The sequence below is a fragment of the Doryrhamphus excisus genome, chromosome 1 (assembly GCF_030265055.1).
Source record: "Doryrhamphus excisus isolate RoL2022-K1 chromosome 1, RoL_Dexc_1.0, whole genome shotgun sequence".
Classification (NCBI taxonomy): domain Eukaryota; kingdom Metazoa; phylum Chordata; class Actinopteri; order Syngnathiformes; family Syngnathidae; genus Doryrhamphus; species Doryrhamphus excisus.
In genome coordinates this window covers 18,838,077-18,855,390 of record NC_080466.1, presented here as the reverse complement: position 1 = coordinate 18,855,390, position 17,314 = coordinate 18,838,077, and the positions used below count along the sequence as shown (strand labels likewise).

General features: G+C 42.6%; 1 protein-coding gene across 13 annotated transcripts in view; it reads left to right on the top strand.

Annotated features, from left to right (window-relative positions):
• Positions 1 to 17,314, top strand: part of cntln (centlein, centrosomal protein) — a 377,543-nt gene that overhangs the window by 277,396 nt on the left and 82,833 nt on the right. For all 13 annotated transcript variants that reach the window (XR_009129018.1, XR_009129017.1, XR_009129019.1 and 10 more), the window contains 3 exons: positions 1,698 to 1,799; positions 5,052 to 5,171; positions 12,057 to 12,178. Coding sequence is in view for 10 of the 13 variants with exons in the window: in XM_058066867.1 (XP_057922850.1) it covers positions 1,698 to 1,799; positions 5,052 to 5,171; positions 12,057 to 12,178 (344 nt within the window). In the remaining 3 variants the exon portion in view is untranslated. The remainder of the gene's footprint in view (positions 1 to 1,697; positions 1,800 to 5,051; positions 5,172 to 12,056; positions 12,179 to 17,314) is intronic.

Here is a 17,314-nt window from a genome sequence, read left to right as displayed (position 1 = left end):
GCTAACCATTGTAATAAATACAGGACACCCTATAAAGCAGAGCTATTTACCTTGTGTGTTCAGTTCAAAACTTGCCAGCAACTCACAAAAACAGCAGAGAACTCCTGGCTTATAGAGGATCTTTGACTAGCCTGAACACATATTTATATAGCTTTATTTATGAGCATATTAATCATTTGGTGAGGTAAACATGTTTAGGGGGCGGCACGGCGGTCGAGTGGTTAGCACGCAGACCTCACAGCTAAGAGACCAAGGTTCAATTCCACACTCGGCCATTTCTGTGTGGAGTTTGCATGTTCTCCCCGTGCATGCGTGGGTTTTCTCCGGGTACTCCGGTTTCCTCCCACATTCCAAAAACATGCTAGGTTAATTGGTGACTCCAAATTGTCCATAGGTATGAATGTGAGTGTGAATGGTTGTTTGTCTATATGTGCCCTGTGATTGGCTGGCCACCAGTCCAGGGTGTACCCTGCCTCTCGCCTAAAGACAGCTGGGATAGGCTCCAGCACCCCCGCGACCCTCGTGAGGAAAAAGCGGTAGAAAATGAATGAATGAATGAAACATGTTTAGGTATAGCAGAGCCTTACACTGACATTACAGATAGGTAGTGGCCCTTGATTTTAGAAAAATGTGTCCCCCAAAAGAGTCAAGTTGAATCGCTCTGCTTTAAACTAACATGGAACTTTTCATGACTGAATAAACGCTGCCTTGCCTGGTGGTGCTTGACGGGAGAGCATCCAGTAGGTTGAATGACTGCCCACAGGATGAGCACATTATCGCTCATGGATGCTGGTGAAGGTTCCAGAAAGCCTGAGGTCTGCTATGAGATGGTAATGTTGCTCTTAAATCACACCACCAGCCCTGGCTCACAGCCGGATGCCGCGGTGTTGAAAGTTTTTTGTGATAGTAAACAGAGTGTGATGGTATATGTATTCAGCTCAACGCCACCTATTTTGGAGGGTTAATAATTTGTCGGAAAAATAGAAGCACAGGTACAAGGGAGGGGTGCATGTTTTGACACCTCTTTAATCTTGATAGGTAATTTTGTCATACACACAGGGGTCCGACACTGACTTTTATTTGGACTATCAACAATACCAGGGCAACAAATTGTTCAATACATTATTCATTCATTCATTTTCTACCACTTTTCCTCACAAGGGTGCTGGAGCCTATCCCAGCTGTCTTCGGGCGAGAGGCGGAGTACACCCTGGACTGGTCGCCAGCCAATCACAGGGCACATATAGCCAAACAACCATTCACACTCACATTCATACCTGTAGATAACTTGGAGCCGCCAATTAACCTAGCATGTTTTTGGAATGTGGGAGAAAACCCACGCATGCAAACTCCACACAGAGATGGCCGAGGGTGGAATTGAACCCTGGTCTCCTAGCTGTGAGGTCTGCACGCTAACCACTCGAGCGCCGTGCAGCCCAATACATTATTTTTTAGTGTAAATTAACAAATTAAGAGAATGACAAAAAAAATTAAATTGACTTGTGTTAAAATGGAACCTATGCATTCTGCCTTTTAAAGGCAGCAGTTGTACCATTACACTACCAGGTGCCGACATGTGATGGGGGGGCAGCATACAAGCTCTTGTTATTACTAATTTTATTTTTTTTTTTTTCAAGCCGCATACTAATGTAAATGAACTTACAGAAGCTCTTGTCCACCTGGCTTTCCCTACACAGGCAGCAGCACCCAAGGATGGCGTCGCCACATCTGGGAGGATTAATTGTGAGGTGCCAGAGGACAAGGCCCTGCTGCACATCTCTACTGTCAGAAGGCAGCAGGTGGGTCGGCATCCACACAAATTGCACTTTTAGCCACTTAAGACGACACATGTGCGAGACCCTTACATGCCCACACTTCTGTAAAATTAGCACTCGCGCTTCAGATCAAAGCCGCAGAAGAAGCAAAAGAGAGGCAATGGTGTGTTGACAGTCATGTGATTCATTAGTAGACCCTTCTTTGCCAACTTTTTGTCCCGACAACCCCCCCCCCCCCCCCCCCCCCCCCCCCCCCCACACACACACACACTCTCCTTCTGTGAGCGGGCCCGGCGTGTGGTGCTGCTTTCACGCATGCCTTGGGCCCAGGCAGCGGCTGATTTAGCGCTCCAGCAGTACGTTATGAACACTGAGCTTTTGATCTTGTTGCTGTTCCGACTCTTAAATTTGGCAGGAGATGTTTCTAGATGGCCTCTCTCGCACAGACACTCGGTTTGATTTATACCACTGTCCTCATTAAAGCTTCAGCAGGAAGGAGAGCGGGTCCCCTCTCTGTTCTGGTTGTTTATACATGTAATGCAATTCATTTCAAACAAATACTTAAATAGTATTGATGTCGCTCAACGTGCTTTCCTGGTTACGGACTACTGGTTATTTGCCTGAGGAAACATTATAGATCACATTTAAAATAAGTGCAATCAAATGTTGACAATGTATTTTTTATCATATCATACAAGTCATATTTGCAGATTTGATCCATGCATTTACAGCGTTAGTTGAATTTATGAAGCTTGCATGGAAAAATGAGGATACTCATACTAATGAGGATACATTACTTTTGTGGCACCCCTATGGGTTGTGTTCTTTTTGGTAAACATGTCCACGTTTTTCCAAGCGATCCTGCTCACATTTTAGACATCAGTCTCCTTAAAGTGTGTACCAAATTTTGTGGTGATTCGGCAAAACACCCTAAAGCAGGGGTGTCTAAACTTTTTCCACAGAGGGCCATAACGTGAAAAATGAAGGAATGTAGGGGACACTTTGATATTTTGGAAAGCAACATGTGTAGATATGCTGAGAGGTTATATATTTCAGGGGACAAAAATGCATCTCAGCTTTGTGTTATAGGTGCAAGGTGTATAATATGAATTTCCGTTTTTGCTCTTTTTTCCCCTATTTTTGCTGGGGGTTTGGTGAGTTTTTTTGTAGTAACGTGATATGATAGCGGTTAGAAGTAACTTATTAATACGATAGCGGTTAGCTTGTGCGGTCATTACACATGTTGCTTAAAACCTGTTTGTTGTTAAGACTCATACTTTCTACTTACTATATGTGCAATGTTGTACATCTCAGTTGCATTTCCAGATTTTACCAAGACATTAGCCGGTCAGTGGGTCGTTGGAAGCTGCAAAAGGTAGACCATCACTAAATGCCATCATCGTCTAAATGGAATAACCTGATGAGAGGTGCATGTGATTGTAATGGATGCTGTCCGAGAGACATACAAATGGACTGACAAATGATTCTGAAATGCTTAGTTGTGGTGGATAGCAGCACCGGCTGCTCGTTGACAAGCTCGGTGTGAATACTCTCTAAATATTGCGACAAACTCGCCACTCGTTGACTACACTGATCCCTTCTGTTACATCTTCTTATTCTCTGGCAGACCATGTGGTGTTGAGAAGCGGCGTTATGATGCATACCAGCTACGATATAGAGTTGTAACAACAAGCTACGTATGTTCACAGACAGAGTGAGGGTAAACAGACCAGATAGAGATAAAGGAATGTTTTCTTTTGTTATTGTTTCACCAGAAACTTGTGTCACCAAATCATAGAAATGTTTGTTGGCTTTGGGAACTGTAGTCATGATGGCAGAATGTATCTGTGAATGTTCTGAGTTCCTGTTTCCACATAAGTATTATGTTGTATTTGGCAGATTAATGCTTCCAAGGCGTGGATTTCTATCATAGCCTCACATCAGTTACGGACTGTTGTTGTTCTTTAGGCTGCAGAGGCCGAATAAGCAACATTTCTGCTGGTTGAAGCCAAGTAGTATTATTAATCAACAATTGCACAAAATTGACAGCATTCTTAGTGATCAGTATTAATTAATTATGTCCATACCTGGTGCTTAGCGTTATAGACCTGCCTTGGTCTGTGTACAGTGTTGGTAGATAGTAAATGATCCACCAAAAGTCCACAATAAAGGAGTCTTCTGCAAGTCGCTTCACCCAACTTCATCTTATTGGGGTTGATTTGAACCCTTTTGGCCATTCTGCTCCTCGAGCAGGTCGCGCCAATTGACGTGCCTCTCATCAGGAATATGCAGATCAATCTGCTAATTAGTTGCGTGCAGTCATTAAGGCACACATGGTTGGCACCCATGCAGGCGCACCAGGTCACCAGAGTCAGCCGTAGCCGTCGTGCACACACACACACACACGTACGCACACACACACACGTCTCCAGAGTTTGTTTGAAAACTTGTATGCGGTTTTGCAGCTTTTAACGGCCATTGGAGCTCAAATTAATGATCCGCCGTCTCATTTAAGACTCTTCCTCTTTGCACTTCACTCCCACTCCAGCTCAAGGACTGCTGTGCATTAAGGCGCCCTGCATTTTTTAGCCGCCATCTGGTCAGGCCTCCTGGCACCACAGGGCGCCTCCTATCCTCCCGTATTCGTATTCCGCCAGCATATTGTTCCCATTGCTTTTTATACAGCATGGCAACACCACTTATTTCTTTATTTATTTGATTTTTTTTTTGAGAGAGAGAAGAAGCTGGCCAGCCAACTACAACCCCTCCCCTCCCTGCTAATCGGTTGTCCTATCAAGTGTAACCTGGAGGCCCCTCGTAGAGCAATTAGAGCGACCTCCCTGCCCACCTCTTGTAATGAAGCCCAGCACATTCTGGAATCTATAGCCCCTTTAGTCTCCCCTAATGGGACATCATTATTGTCAAAGAAACAATGTAAATGGAAATGAACATACTCATTAGCCAGTCGCAGAGAGAAACCTTTTGCTCATACACACACACACAAACACTGAACTTTCTCCCTTCAGCTTTATGCAGCCTGCTAGCCCAGCTTGCTTTTATTCCTCTGGTAACCCGTTTGTTTACACGAGCATCTGTGTGTACCAAAGTCGACAATGCGTGTTTTTTTTTTTTTTTTTTCAAGGTGAAGAGGGAGCGGTCGCTTCATTCATTCATGCGCATGTTTGGCATTCACTCAGCATGTACAGATGTTAATTGTTGCACGGCTACGTGCCTCTGTGATAATGTTCAGTGCTTCTCTTGGCTTACCTGTCCCAGGGTGCGCCCATGCAGCGATCCAGGTCTCTGTCCCCAGCCAGCACTGCCGAGATTGATCGTGGGAGAAGACGAGGAGCAGAACAAAGGATTGAAGACCTTGAGGAGTTGCTCCAACTGAAAGTAAGAAGCTAATGTATGAAAACACTACATTTCCCCTTTGCCGACTTAGTGTGCAGTGGAACCTCAACAACCTGAACACCTAAGAGGCAGCACAGATTGTAAACCAACCAAACTTTGCAGTGCCTCAAAAACTCAAAAACCTCTCACAAGAACTCTGCATGCTGAGTGTTGTGACTTCAGCTCAGAGATGATCTCAAGCAACCACCCTCTCCCATGACTATTAAGTCAAACCAGTTATGTTATTTAGATAATGAGGAGGAACATGTCAACTGCCTGCATTAAAATATTCCCAATTAATATACATTAATAAGGAAGATGCTGATAAAATTTGAATGTAGTTTTTAGCTAGCTGGGTTCCCTTGACCCATTTTGGGTTCCGACCCACCAGTTGAGTCAACTTAAGTCTGTTTTTGAAAATGTTATTTCCTTGTGATGCCAACACAAAAGGCCACCGGTGATTCATATATGTAATGACAACCATAGAACTGTTAATGAACCTGATAGCGAAGTAGCATAGCACCCAGAGTGGTACACAAATACCCGTGTCTTGGCTGCTCAGTATAATACGGCTAAAGAAGCAAAACGTCATCAATGAGAATTGAACAGGTTACTAGGGGTGTCACAAGATCTCACGAGGTTGAAACTTGACAAGATTTCTCATCCAGCAGAAACTGTCTTGTGGGCACTAGGCTTGGGATAATAAAATTAATTGATTAATCGTACCAAAATGCCTGCTTGTTAAGCCCTTTGAGGCTCTTTTGTGAATAAGGGCTATATAAATAAACTTGACTTGACAAACAAAATATACTACTTTTCAACCCTATTAATTACATATGATTGTCACTCCAAACAGGATGTGCAATGCAGTAAAACGTACAGTAAAATGTCCCATGCTATCATTTTTGTATCGTAGAAGAAAGGCTGTTATGGCTGCTGCCAGTAAGTGACTTTGACATTTTAAGAGTCCGGCCGGTGGCTCTTTCTCACATACACACACACACACACACACACAGTGCTGTACTGCATGATTACTGCTATCGACTGCTGCAAGGTGTGAAGGTCCGCAAGCTATGTAACTGTCCCCGTCTCCAGAAGGGTTCAATTGCCGAAGCTGCAGCAGTCGTGTCTCCTGTGTGACCTTATCCAGCAAGAAGTTGTCTTGTTGTCAAAACCGCACACACTCGTCTATCTGTGCGTAGGCAGTGAGCAGCGGGAGAGAAGCGACTCTGTGCAAAGTCTTTGCTCCCTTTAACATATCAGCTTCATTGGTCTGAACGTTCAACGTTTTTTTTTTAAGTTCAACTGTTCAACAGGCCGGATTCCAATCCTTTTTGAACACCTCTTATTGGGGTTTTGTCACAATGTATTCATTTTCTATCTTTTTATTTAAATTATACTTCATTTCTTGAAAATGAAGGGTTGCAATGTAATTAGGAATACACAGAGGAGTGGGATTGATTTTATGCAAACAAAAATGACAACTTTTTCACTTTCTGATACTGATATCACCCTGATATACATACAAACCATCCATACTTTTTATTATGGCATGTTAGAAAAGGCTTGATCAAGTGATTTTCCTCAGAGATCAATAATCCACAACATTAGCTGTGAGGAAAAACTGATCCATTTACTTCTTAAGCATCTGGGGTATAGTTTTATCCACAGTGTAGTGGCAGCTGTAGGCATAATAAAGCGAGGTTCGAGGTGCTCAATTATGCGTTGAAACCCAACTGAGAGGGGCTGGTCATCCTTCTGTTATCGTGAGAGTTTCCCATTTAACGCTGCTTGAAAAGCTTGGACTTGGTGTTATACTTGGGTCTGGGTCTGTGCCACCATGGGAATGTCAAGGGTTGTTTTGGGCTGTCGTAAGTGGGACACCGAGATGAAAACAGGATCAAAAAGGTGAACAAAAGCGTCTACAACGTAAGGCAGGTGTCTCAAACTCAATTTACTTGGGAGCCACTGGAGCTAGGGTCTGGGCGAGACTGGGCCGCATCAGGTTTTCCAAAAAAAAAAAAACCCAAAAAACGCATTTATTAAAAGCAGAAAAATGAATAAACTTTGCTTTGGTTTCGATTTTCTACAATAAAAGCTCTGATAAAACATTCCACTATTCTCAAATATCTTACTTTTTATTTTTCTACATAAAATAAGATGAAAAATAAATAAGCAAATCAAGAATAAAGAAAATCAATCAATCAGTAATAAATAAATAAATATAATAATAATAAAACGGCAAATAAAAACTTAAGAAACCACATGTAGTTGGTGGGTAGACTAATTATTTTTTGCAGATTAAAATTAACAAAGCATTATTAGAGCCCTGTAGACATGACAAAACACGACTATAGTCACATTTATACTTTATATACAACATATTGCGCAACTGCAGGGTCTTGAGACACATGCTAACTCTCAAACGAGAGAGCTAGCGACCTAAACGGTAGCCTTCAAGTTATTTCCTTTAAACTTAAATAGCCAAAAACTTACCACTTCCACACGGATAGGGAGGATAACTATTAACAGTTATTTAACCTTTAACATGAACATTAATCAAACGTAATAATTTTTTCTGGGTACATGATACCATACAGCATCCATATCAAACTTGCGCGGGCCGCACTGACATTAAACTTTCATATCAAGTCGGGGGCCTCAAACTAGTGTCCGCATGTTTGAGACCCCTGACGTGAGGTGTCATCCAGGGGAAAAAGTACAACTGAAGAACTAGATGGAAAATGCAAAAAGCAAGCCTATGGACGTTTGCCTTTGAATGAATCAGCGTCGTTTTTAGCGGCGATGCTGGGCTTACGAACCGGATCGAGCCTGATTATATGGGTGTAAAACAGAGTAGACAGGAAACACATACAAATAAAGTCGCAGAACAGGAAATGGTACCGAATTCTGTTCTGCGAACCATGACAGGGAAACTTGATGCAGTGTTAACATCACTCCTACTCCTTGCTTACCATTCTAGCACTCACTGTTGTCGTGGTCATGCTGAGTCTGGAATCGACTGTTTGTATCAGTGCTTTTCGATGTAGTGCCGATTATATCCGATATTGGACCGGAAGACCCTGTTTAAAGGGGAACTGCACTTTTTGGGGAATTTTGCCCCTCATTCACAATCCTTATGTGAAACAAGAACACTTATACACGTATTTTGCTGATTTAAAACACCACCAAACCTTCTTTTCTCAGTGCATTGATACACATACATACTTATGCTAGTTCTGTCGACAACAGCACAAGACATGTGATCCACGTGTAAAAAAAAAAAATGCTGACGGCCATTCCATGTACAATTAATGAAGGTTTTATGATGATGACGGTTTGACCCTGAAACAGATTATTCTTATTATTGCTTATGAATTATTTCCGTTGGGGAAAAATACTTTATTTAATCCAGACAAACATTACATTGTCTGGAATGTGTTGGGTTCAACCTGAGAGGTTCCACTCCAGGCTATGTTGATTACCAGCGTGTCAAATTCCTTGCATGGTTTTTATATGAAAGGTGCACTTTTTCAGAACTGGTATACAATGTAAAATGTTCACTTTTATATACATACATGTATATATATTTGGCATAATTTGCACTGCTTTAATTGACCTGTTTTTATACCTCAAAGTGTTCCTCCACCTAAACTCTCTTTATCCTTCCGGTCTTTCGGGTTGACTGGCGAGCAAGTGATTAAGCAGAGGTCATCTCCCTTTGAACACAATCCCAGGAACATATTAAGCATCATTTTCTTGTCAGATCTGAAGTGTCTGAGTTAATATCACTGGCAGGCACCTAGGCAGACGCTAATGCTCAGCGTGGACGCAGACGACACGCATGATTGTCTGAGTTAATGGTGCCATTTACGTGTCTGCCGCTTGAGGAGCGTTTAGGCCCGGAATGCACGAGGGATGGGGGGGGACATCTCAAGCAATGGTTGGAGTGCATATAGACAGTTAGAGGACTCGCAATGGGATGTTACGAAATTTTTTTAGCAATATTTCATCTATTTATTTTCTACATGTCCTCTTCATGGTCGCTGCTAAGCTGGAGACCAGATGAGTTTTAGGGTGAGAGAAATGAATACATATATTATTATTATTGGATAAAGTTTGTTGTCTTAGAAATGCCAATATATGAGGATCTCTTTTCTCTGCCCTCAGTCTCCTCATAGATAAAAAAGTAATCTCCTTCAAGAAGTAAATATAAAAGATTCTCATGATCTTGCTGCCCTCAATCTCCTCAGAGATAAAAAGTAATCTCCTTAAAGAAGTAAATATAAAACATTCTCATAATCTTGCTGCCCTCAGTCTCCATTTGGAAAATGTCTGTCTTTATAGAGAAGACCCATGTTCTCTTGCTGCCCTTAGTCTCCTCTTGGATAAAGTTTGTTGTCCCAGAAATGCCAATATATGAGGAACTCTTCTCTCTGTCCTCAGTCTCCTCATAGATAAAAAAGTAATCTCCTTAAAGAAGTTAATATAAAAGATTCTCATGATCTTGCTGCCCTCAGTCTCCTCATAGATAAAAAAGTAATCTCCTTAAAGAAGTAAATATAAAAGATTCTCATGATTTTGCTGCCCTCAGTCTCCTCATAGATAAAAAAGTAATCTCCTTAAAGAAGTAAATAGAAAAGATTCTCATAATCTTGCTGCCCTCAGTCTCCATTTGGAAAATGCCTGTCTTCATAGAGAAGACCCTTGTTCTCTTGCTGCCCTTAGTCTCCTCTTGGATAAGGTTTGTTGTCCTAGAAATGCCAATATATGAGGATCTCTTCTCTCTGTCCTCAGTCCCCTCATAGATAAAAAGTTATCTCCTTAAAGAAGTAAATATAAAAGATTCTCATGATCTTGCTGCCCTCAGTCTCCTTTTGGAAAATGTCTGTCTTCATAGAGAAGACCCTCGTTCTCTTGCTGCCCTTAGTCTCCTCTCGGATAAAGTTTGTCTACTGAGAGAAGTAAATACTGTATAGGAGACAGTCAATCTTTTCTGATGAAAATCTGTCTGCTTAGACCAGTAATGATCAATTATTCTCCTTATCTTGCTGCCCTTAGTCACCTTTTGGATAAAGTTTCTCTTCTTAGAGAAGTAAAAAGAGGAGACCCCCGTTCTCCTGCTGTCTTTAATCTTCTCACATGGGAACATTTGTCTCCTTGGAGAAGTACATTTAGAAGACCCTCTTCTCTCTCTGCCCTCAGTCTCCTCTTGTGTAAATTAAGTCTTCTTGGAAGACTGAATATTGGAGACCTTAGTTCTCTTGTAGGCCTTAGTCTGGTCTTGGATAAAGTTTGTTTTCTGAGAGAAGTAAATATAAGAGACTCTCATTCCTTTGCTGTCCTCAGTCTCCTCTTGGGTAAAATTTGCCTCAGTGAAGTAAATATGTTAAGTGTGTAACTTCACATACTCGTTGTCGATATTTGAAGTGGGTGTATACAGTAGATACATTAACATAAGCGATAAAGATGTGACGTACAGCGATATCAATATTTTATACCACCCCTGATTTTTCTGTACATTTTTGCCTAGATCTTCTATGTACTTGCCCTGGTGACCTTGCCTTCAGCATCTTAACATTCTCTGACGCCTCTTCTATCAAGTTGGGTCTGCTCTCATCCGGCTTTCCATCAGAATGCCTTTCAAATTGGAATAGCCGTGCTGTACCGCTGACATGTTGACCTTAGCAACTAACAGACAAACACAACAGCCGCTCTCATTTTGTTTCAAGTAAACAGTGGCTGCTGCTGTGTAATTATTTTTCAGCTTGAGAACGTCTGCACGCCGAGTCGGGCTGCGTATTGATCTGTGGGCAAGGGGCTGTGGCCTGATAACCAGGGGCCGGGGCAGCCCATGGGAAGCTCTACGGAAGAAGCCTGGCAATCCATGATGTGGCTAATGCCCTGCCACTTGTTCCATCACACCCCCCCCCCCACCTCATCCCCCACCAACCCCGATGTAGTGCGTGGTCCCCCGGTCGCCAGTTAACACTGACCCTGTCATTAGAGCCTTGTTTTGGAGAGGTTGTGGGCTGCTTGAAGGGGCAGAGGATGTCTTGCAGATGTCCTCTGTGAATAATCCGCAGTGGGAAAAATCTATACTTGTCATTGGCAGCCTCTGTCTTGTTTGTGTGCGTGTGTGCACTTGCTGTCCAGTGCATGTTTGTGTGCTTTCTCTGTTCTCTTTGTCCTTGTTAATAATAACAGGGCTGAGGGCTCGCATTTCCCTCTCTGCAGGGCAGCCGTGTCATATCAGCAGTAAACAAGCTCCTTCCCTTCAGAAAGACAACTCTCCCAAGCCCTGGCCACTCGAGCAGAAACCTACCCCCCCCCCCCCCCCCCTCACCTCGCCACTCTTCCTTTCACTTTCCCTTTTGCTTCACTCTTTTTCCTCTCTTTTTAATTTCTCTCTTGTCATCAGACGCCTCTCCTCTGTTTGTCCTGTCCGTTGAAAGGGTTTTCTCCCTCGCCCTCACTGTTAAGGTCAGAGTGATGGCCGGGGGAAGGAGCGAAGGCGGTAGGGCTTCTCCTGACAAGAAAAATCCATATGTTGTCTTCTCTTACTCCTCCTTTTAAATCAGGAGTCCAATCTTTCTGTGTTTTAATAGCTGTCAGACATACGGTACTAACAACACGACCCACAGCAACATGTCATACTTTGTTCCCCCTCTAGTTAAAGTACAGCGGAACCTCAAAAGTTACACATTCCCTGCTGTGAAGTTCTAATTTCAAGACAGAAATCATGTAAAGAGAATGAATCTGTTTCAGGATCAAACTGTGAAAAGTTGTATTTCTGTTTCTATGGTTATCATCACACTTTTTTATCACTGGTAATCTTTTGAAGTATTTTTTTAAAGACAAATCTATACACACTTATAATCCTTTCAGGTGGAGGAGAACGAAGAGCTGAGGAAGGCCCATGATCGGCGACGCGAACGCCTGTGTGTGGTTCAGAAAAACTACAAGGCTGTTAAAGACCAGTTGAAGGAGGCTGAAAGAGCAGATGACATGTGAGTATAAAGTATATGTCATTTTACTCAATGACATATATTTTATTTTTAAATAGTGCTTTGTCCTGGTCTGTGCTGATACTGAGGGAGCCATAAACCTTAAACGGCTGTTCCCCGCCTGAAGTCTACTGCCACTAAACTGTTGAATGTGGCAGTCCTGTCTCTTGAGCCTTAGAAAGTGTTTTCCTGTATATTTTATGCTTATTATTCATTGATTCATTCATTTTCTGCCGCTTTTCCTCACGAGGGTCACAGGGGTGCTGGAGCCTATCCCAGCTGTCTTCGGGCGAGAGGCGGGGTACACCCTGGACTGGTCGCCAACCAATCACAGGGCACATATAGACAAACAACCATTCACACTCACATTCATACCTATGGACAATTTGGAGTCGCTAATTAACCTAGCATGTTTTTGGAATGTGGGAGGAAACCGGAGTACCCGGAGAAAATCCACGCATGCACGGGGAGAACATGCAAACTCCACACAGAGATGGCCGAGGGTGGAATTGAACCCTGGTCTCCTAGCTGTGAGGTCTGCGCGCTAACCACTCGATCGCCGTGCCGCCCTATGCTTATTATATTATCCTTATTATATATTATCCACAGTATAAGTGGAATCTGCATTTTAGGTATTTATTTAATTTTGAAGAGTTCAAATGACCATGTAGAATTGCTTATGCTAGTTGCTAGCACGTATAGAGGGTTCTCAATGTAAATTTGCATCAAGCTATCACATTTCTTTTCACTGCTGGCACACTGTTATTATTCACTACCTCAAATTCAAACAGCACTGTCTTTTCATAAAGTAGAAGATATTTGATTTGAATTTTTTTCTCAGTTTGGGTCACCGCTTGTCATTAAAGGATGATGGTTAGGTCCCACAGCCAAACCAGTTGAGAACCACTTCTATCGGGAACCTTACATCACCTCATGGAGTCCGATGTCCATTACATTACTGCCGGTTAAGCTCTACCTGTCTTTATTTTTGTGGTCCACGTCCAACTTTGGGAAACTGTGAAAACCATGCCGTATTGAATACATAAGTCGGAACAACATAAAAAAATACCAAAAACATGCATTAATGTTGCACATTTTTTATGACACAAACCAAAAAGCGCTGTTGCTATCAAGGATCAGGGAGTCCAAAAGTCCCACCCACCCACACAAATAAAATTTCTTCATGGTTGGCAGGTCTACGAGCACTTCCTATATTTATCTATCAGCATATTAGGGGACACATTTTATCTAATAGAAGACTGAGGGCATCATCATTCTGTATGCCAAAATGAATTGTGTGTGTTTTTGTCATTTGTAGTACTACACTAAAAATAGTACCTGGAAAAGTGTCATGGAAGAATGAGAGTGCAGGTTTTTGGCAGGGGGTCAGCACAAATTACTCCCCTCTTTGAAAAAAGAGATTTTAAGCCAAGTCAATTTGGGGCAGCTTTGTGCCAAGTGTGTGTCGTCTCCCTCAGCGTTCATTAGGATGTGAGAGCCAGAGGCTGGAGGTGTCTCCTACTCCCCCCTTGCAGGGTGCAAGGTGCAGGGAGGAAGGGAAGAGGGCCACTTCCAGGTTTCGACTCGCTACCTTCACCAGAAACCACAGAATTTCTTTATAACACGGTGTCAAAATATCATTAATATGAGGGAATTGTTCTCTCCGTTGCTTCCTCCCGGTTGTTGGTTCGCAGAGGCTATTTAAAAATGCATGTACGAGTGCGCACACGGGTGGCGGGCTGCCTGAACGGGGGAGCTAAGTGTTGACCCCCGTCAGCTGTTTTCTCACTGGGTTAATTAAAGAAAATAGCAGTGCAACGCCAGCCCGTGAGAACACGCGGTGAGCGAGAGAGAGCGTGCTCAGCGCCCAGCTCACGTCAGCTCAGCACGGCTCAGTGTCGTGGGTCTCAAAGATGGTGAGAACAAAAGGAGGCCGGAAAATTCATCTCTGCTTTTGCACACTTTTTTTTTTTTTTAAGCCATCAAAGAGCGGCATGGCTGGAGTAGTATGTCAAAATCTTCACATGTTAAAACTGTCACATCTTGATCTGGGAATACATTGTGCTATTTCCGAGTTGTTGCATTTTAAATTCACACTGAATATGTTAATAATGCTCACAAGTACTGTTACATTTAAGTCCAGTTAGTGGAAGCAAAAATGTAGTCGCCTCCGACTTGACATTCATTCATTCATTCATTCATTTTCTACCGCTTTTTCCTCACGAGGATTGCGGGGGTGCTGGAGCCTATCTCAGCTGTCTTTGGGCGAGAGGCGGGGTACACCCTGGACTGGTCGCCAGCCAATCACAGGGCACATTTAGACAAACAACCATTCACACTCACATTCATACCTATGGACAATTTGGAGTCGCCAGTTAACCTAGCATGTTTTTTGGAATGTGGGAGGAAACCGGAGTACCTGGAGAAAACCCACGCATGCACGGGGAGAACATGCAAACTCCACACAGAGATGGCCGAGGGTGGAATTGAACCCTGGTCTCCTAGCTGTGAGGTCAGCGCCCTAACCACTCGACCGCACATCCTTGTATGTAGCAAACATCAACTGCTTGTATTGTTTCTTGAATTGGCTCATCGTTGTGCATTGTTTGAGGTCCTTACTCAATCCATTCCATAGTTTGATTCCACATACTGAAATGCTATGGCTTTTTAACGTAGTCCTAGCATATAAATGTTTCAAATTTAGTTCTTCCCACTGATCATATTTCTAAGTCAATGTGAGAGAGAATGTGAGATGAAAGCGTTAACGGCGTTACCCCGACAAGGTGCAAGACTCATTTAACACACAAAAATGTCAAGGCAGTATTTACTTTTTTAGTGTGTAACAGTAAAAAAAGGTAATTGAAACGCCACAAAACATTTAGTACTGGAAACCTTGTTGAACCAAAAGTTAGGATAGAGTAAAGTTAGTATTCATCCACTGTGTTGCTGAGTGACATCCTTCACTTGTGTGTTTGTCAGCCCTGCCCAAGGTAGAAGCGCCAGCCTATCACAAAACCAGCAGCCAATTTTTGTGCTCATTAGCACGCAGGTAGTCCCAGAGAACCCGCCCTGCCATTCAACATTACTGACATATTTCCACAAAACGGCATGATAGAGAGCTGGGAACTTCCTGTTTATATTAGAGATGGGGAAAAAAAGTTTTTTAATCATACTGAGTGTGATGGGGGGGGGGTTGAGCAAATAAAATTAAAGGTTATTAAAGCATCCGTACTCTGATCAAAGTTGCGCCCATAAACAGATTCCCCCTGAATCAGAGCAATTAGCCATAGCGGCGTGGAAAAGTTCTCTCTCCGTTTCCCCCTGCTTAATAATGGAAGCTAGGATGCCGTAGGGGAGGAAGCACTGAGGCCTGAAGACGATAGCTCTCTCATGACTCTCCATGTTCTGCAGCTTTTAGGAGCACTCTAAACAAATTAAAATGTATAAAGCTTTACTGTGACTTAATAAAGCATCATACAAGTTTGTGAAGAAATGTAGCGAATATGTTACCTAAATATCACACTGAGGGAATTGAAACGTAAAATCCGATGCACTTTTAACGCTCTCGGCCACTGTTGAGGTAGTTGAGGCTGAATTCACTGTGACTAGTGAGATTGTTTAAGTGGGTTAACGTTAAAACACACACTCACAGAGAGGTTGAACGGCTCCGAATAGCTCACAGGGGCATTAGCAGTATTAAATGAAAACATTTGCCATTCCTCAGTAGGCTCTCAGGAAACAGGGTTTATATAGTATTAGCGTGGAGTGGCAGCGTTTTCATAGCCAGTAATGGCTGAGGTTAATACAGAGGAAGCTTAAAAGTCAACGAAGGAGACGACTTAGAAAATAGAATGAATCACTTCTAGGAGGATACGTCTTATATTTGTTTATACATTGTACAATGATTTTCAGTTTTTGTAACATCTGTATTCATTTTAATCTTTTAAATTAATTTCCGTGTGGAAAGTCATGCCAGTCACGTAGGAAGCCATCGGAACCGTCAAGGTTACATATTTTTCTCACAAAGAATACAACTTTTTTTCCACCTTTCAGTGTCGCGCGTTTGATGGTGCAAATTCCAAACATGCAGTTTTGTGGCGTTGAAGGAGACTAGGAGACTAGCCCTTTTGAAGATGTTTTTTTGTTCTTAAAAACCTTTATCTCACATTTGCCGTCTGATGGTTATTGGACTGCGCTCGGCACCATAACAACCTTCATTTGGGCGGAGGATTGATCGAATCCTCCGGCTCAGGGCCACTGACAAATTTTTTTTTTTTGGAGGGGGGGGGTCCACCGCTATATTTTTTTTGTTCCATAATTCTCAGGATCTTTGAAGAAGTTTAAAATGACTTATTGCGAGTGTGGTCTTAAACTTTTGATCAGCTAATAAAATTTCACTTTGATGATTGTTTGCATGGGCTGCATGGCAGTCGAGTGGTTAGCGTGTTCAATTCCACCCTCGGACATCTCTGTGTGGAGTTTGCATGTTCTCCCCGTGCATGCATGGGTTTTCTCCAGGTACTCCGGTTTCCTCCCACATTCCAAAAACATGCTAGGTTAATTGGCGACACCAAATTGTCAATAGGTATGAATGTGAGTGTGAATGGTTGTTTGTCTATATGTGCCCTGTGATTGGCTGGCCACCAGTCCAGGGTGTACCCCGCCTCTCGCCCCAAGACAGCTGGGATAGGCTCCAGCACCCCCGTGACCCTTGTGAGGATAAGCAGTAGAAAATGAATGAATGAAGGATTGTTTGCATGTGTTGCCTCACTCCCGTTTCTTCACTTTTCATTTGAAGCTCCACTTAGAGTGCAAAATGGAAACTTTTCAAATTTTCATCAGGAGTGTTTGTTATACAAACAAACAAAAGTATTAATGAAAATGACAATGGCCATAACCAGGATGAAATTGTCACCATTTTTAAATTCCAAGGGTTGGACGACGATATGATAAGAAAATGACTGGGTATAAATGATTAACCTAAATAAGTCAAGTTGATGACTGCGCAGCGTTGCGGATGTATAAAATGAATCAAATGTTGTCATTGTTGGAAGGAAGGTTTGTGTGGGGTAGCCAGACCGCTCAATCATGGGACAAAATCGTTATAAACACTGAACAACTCCCCCCAGACATAAACAA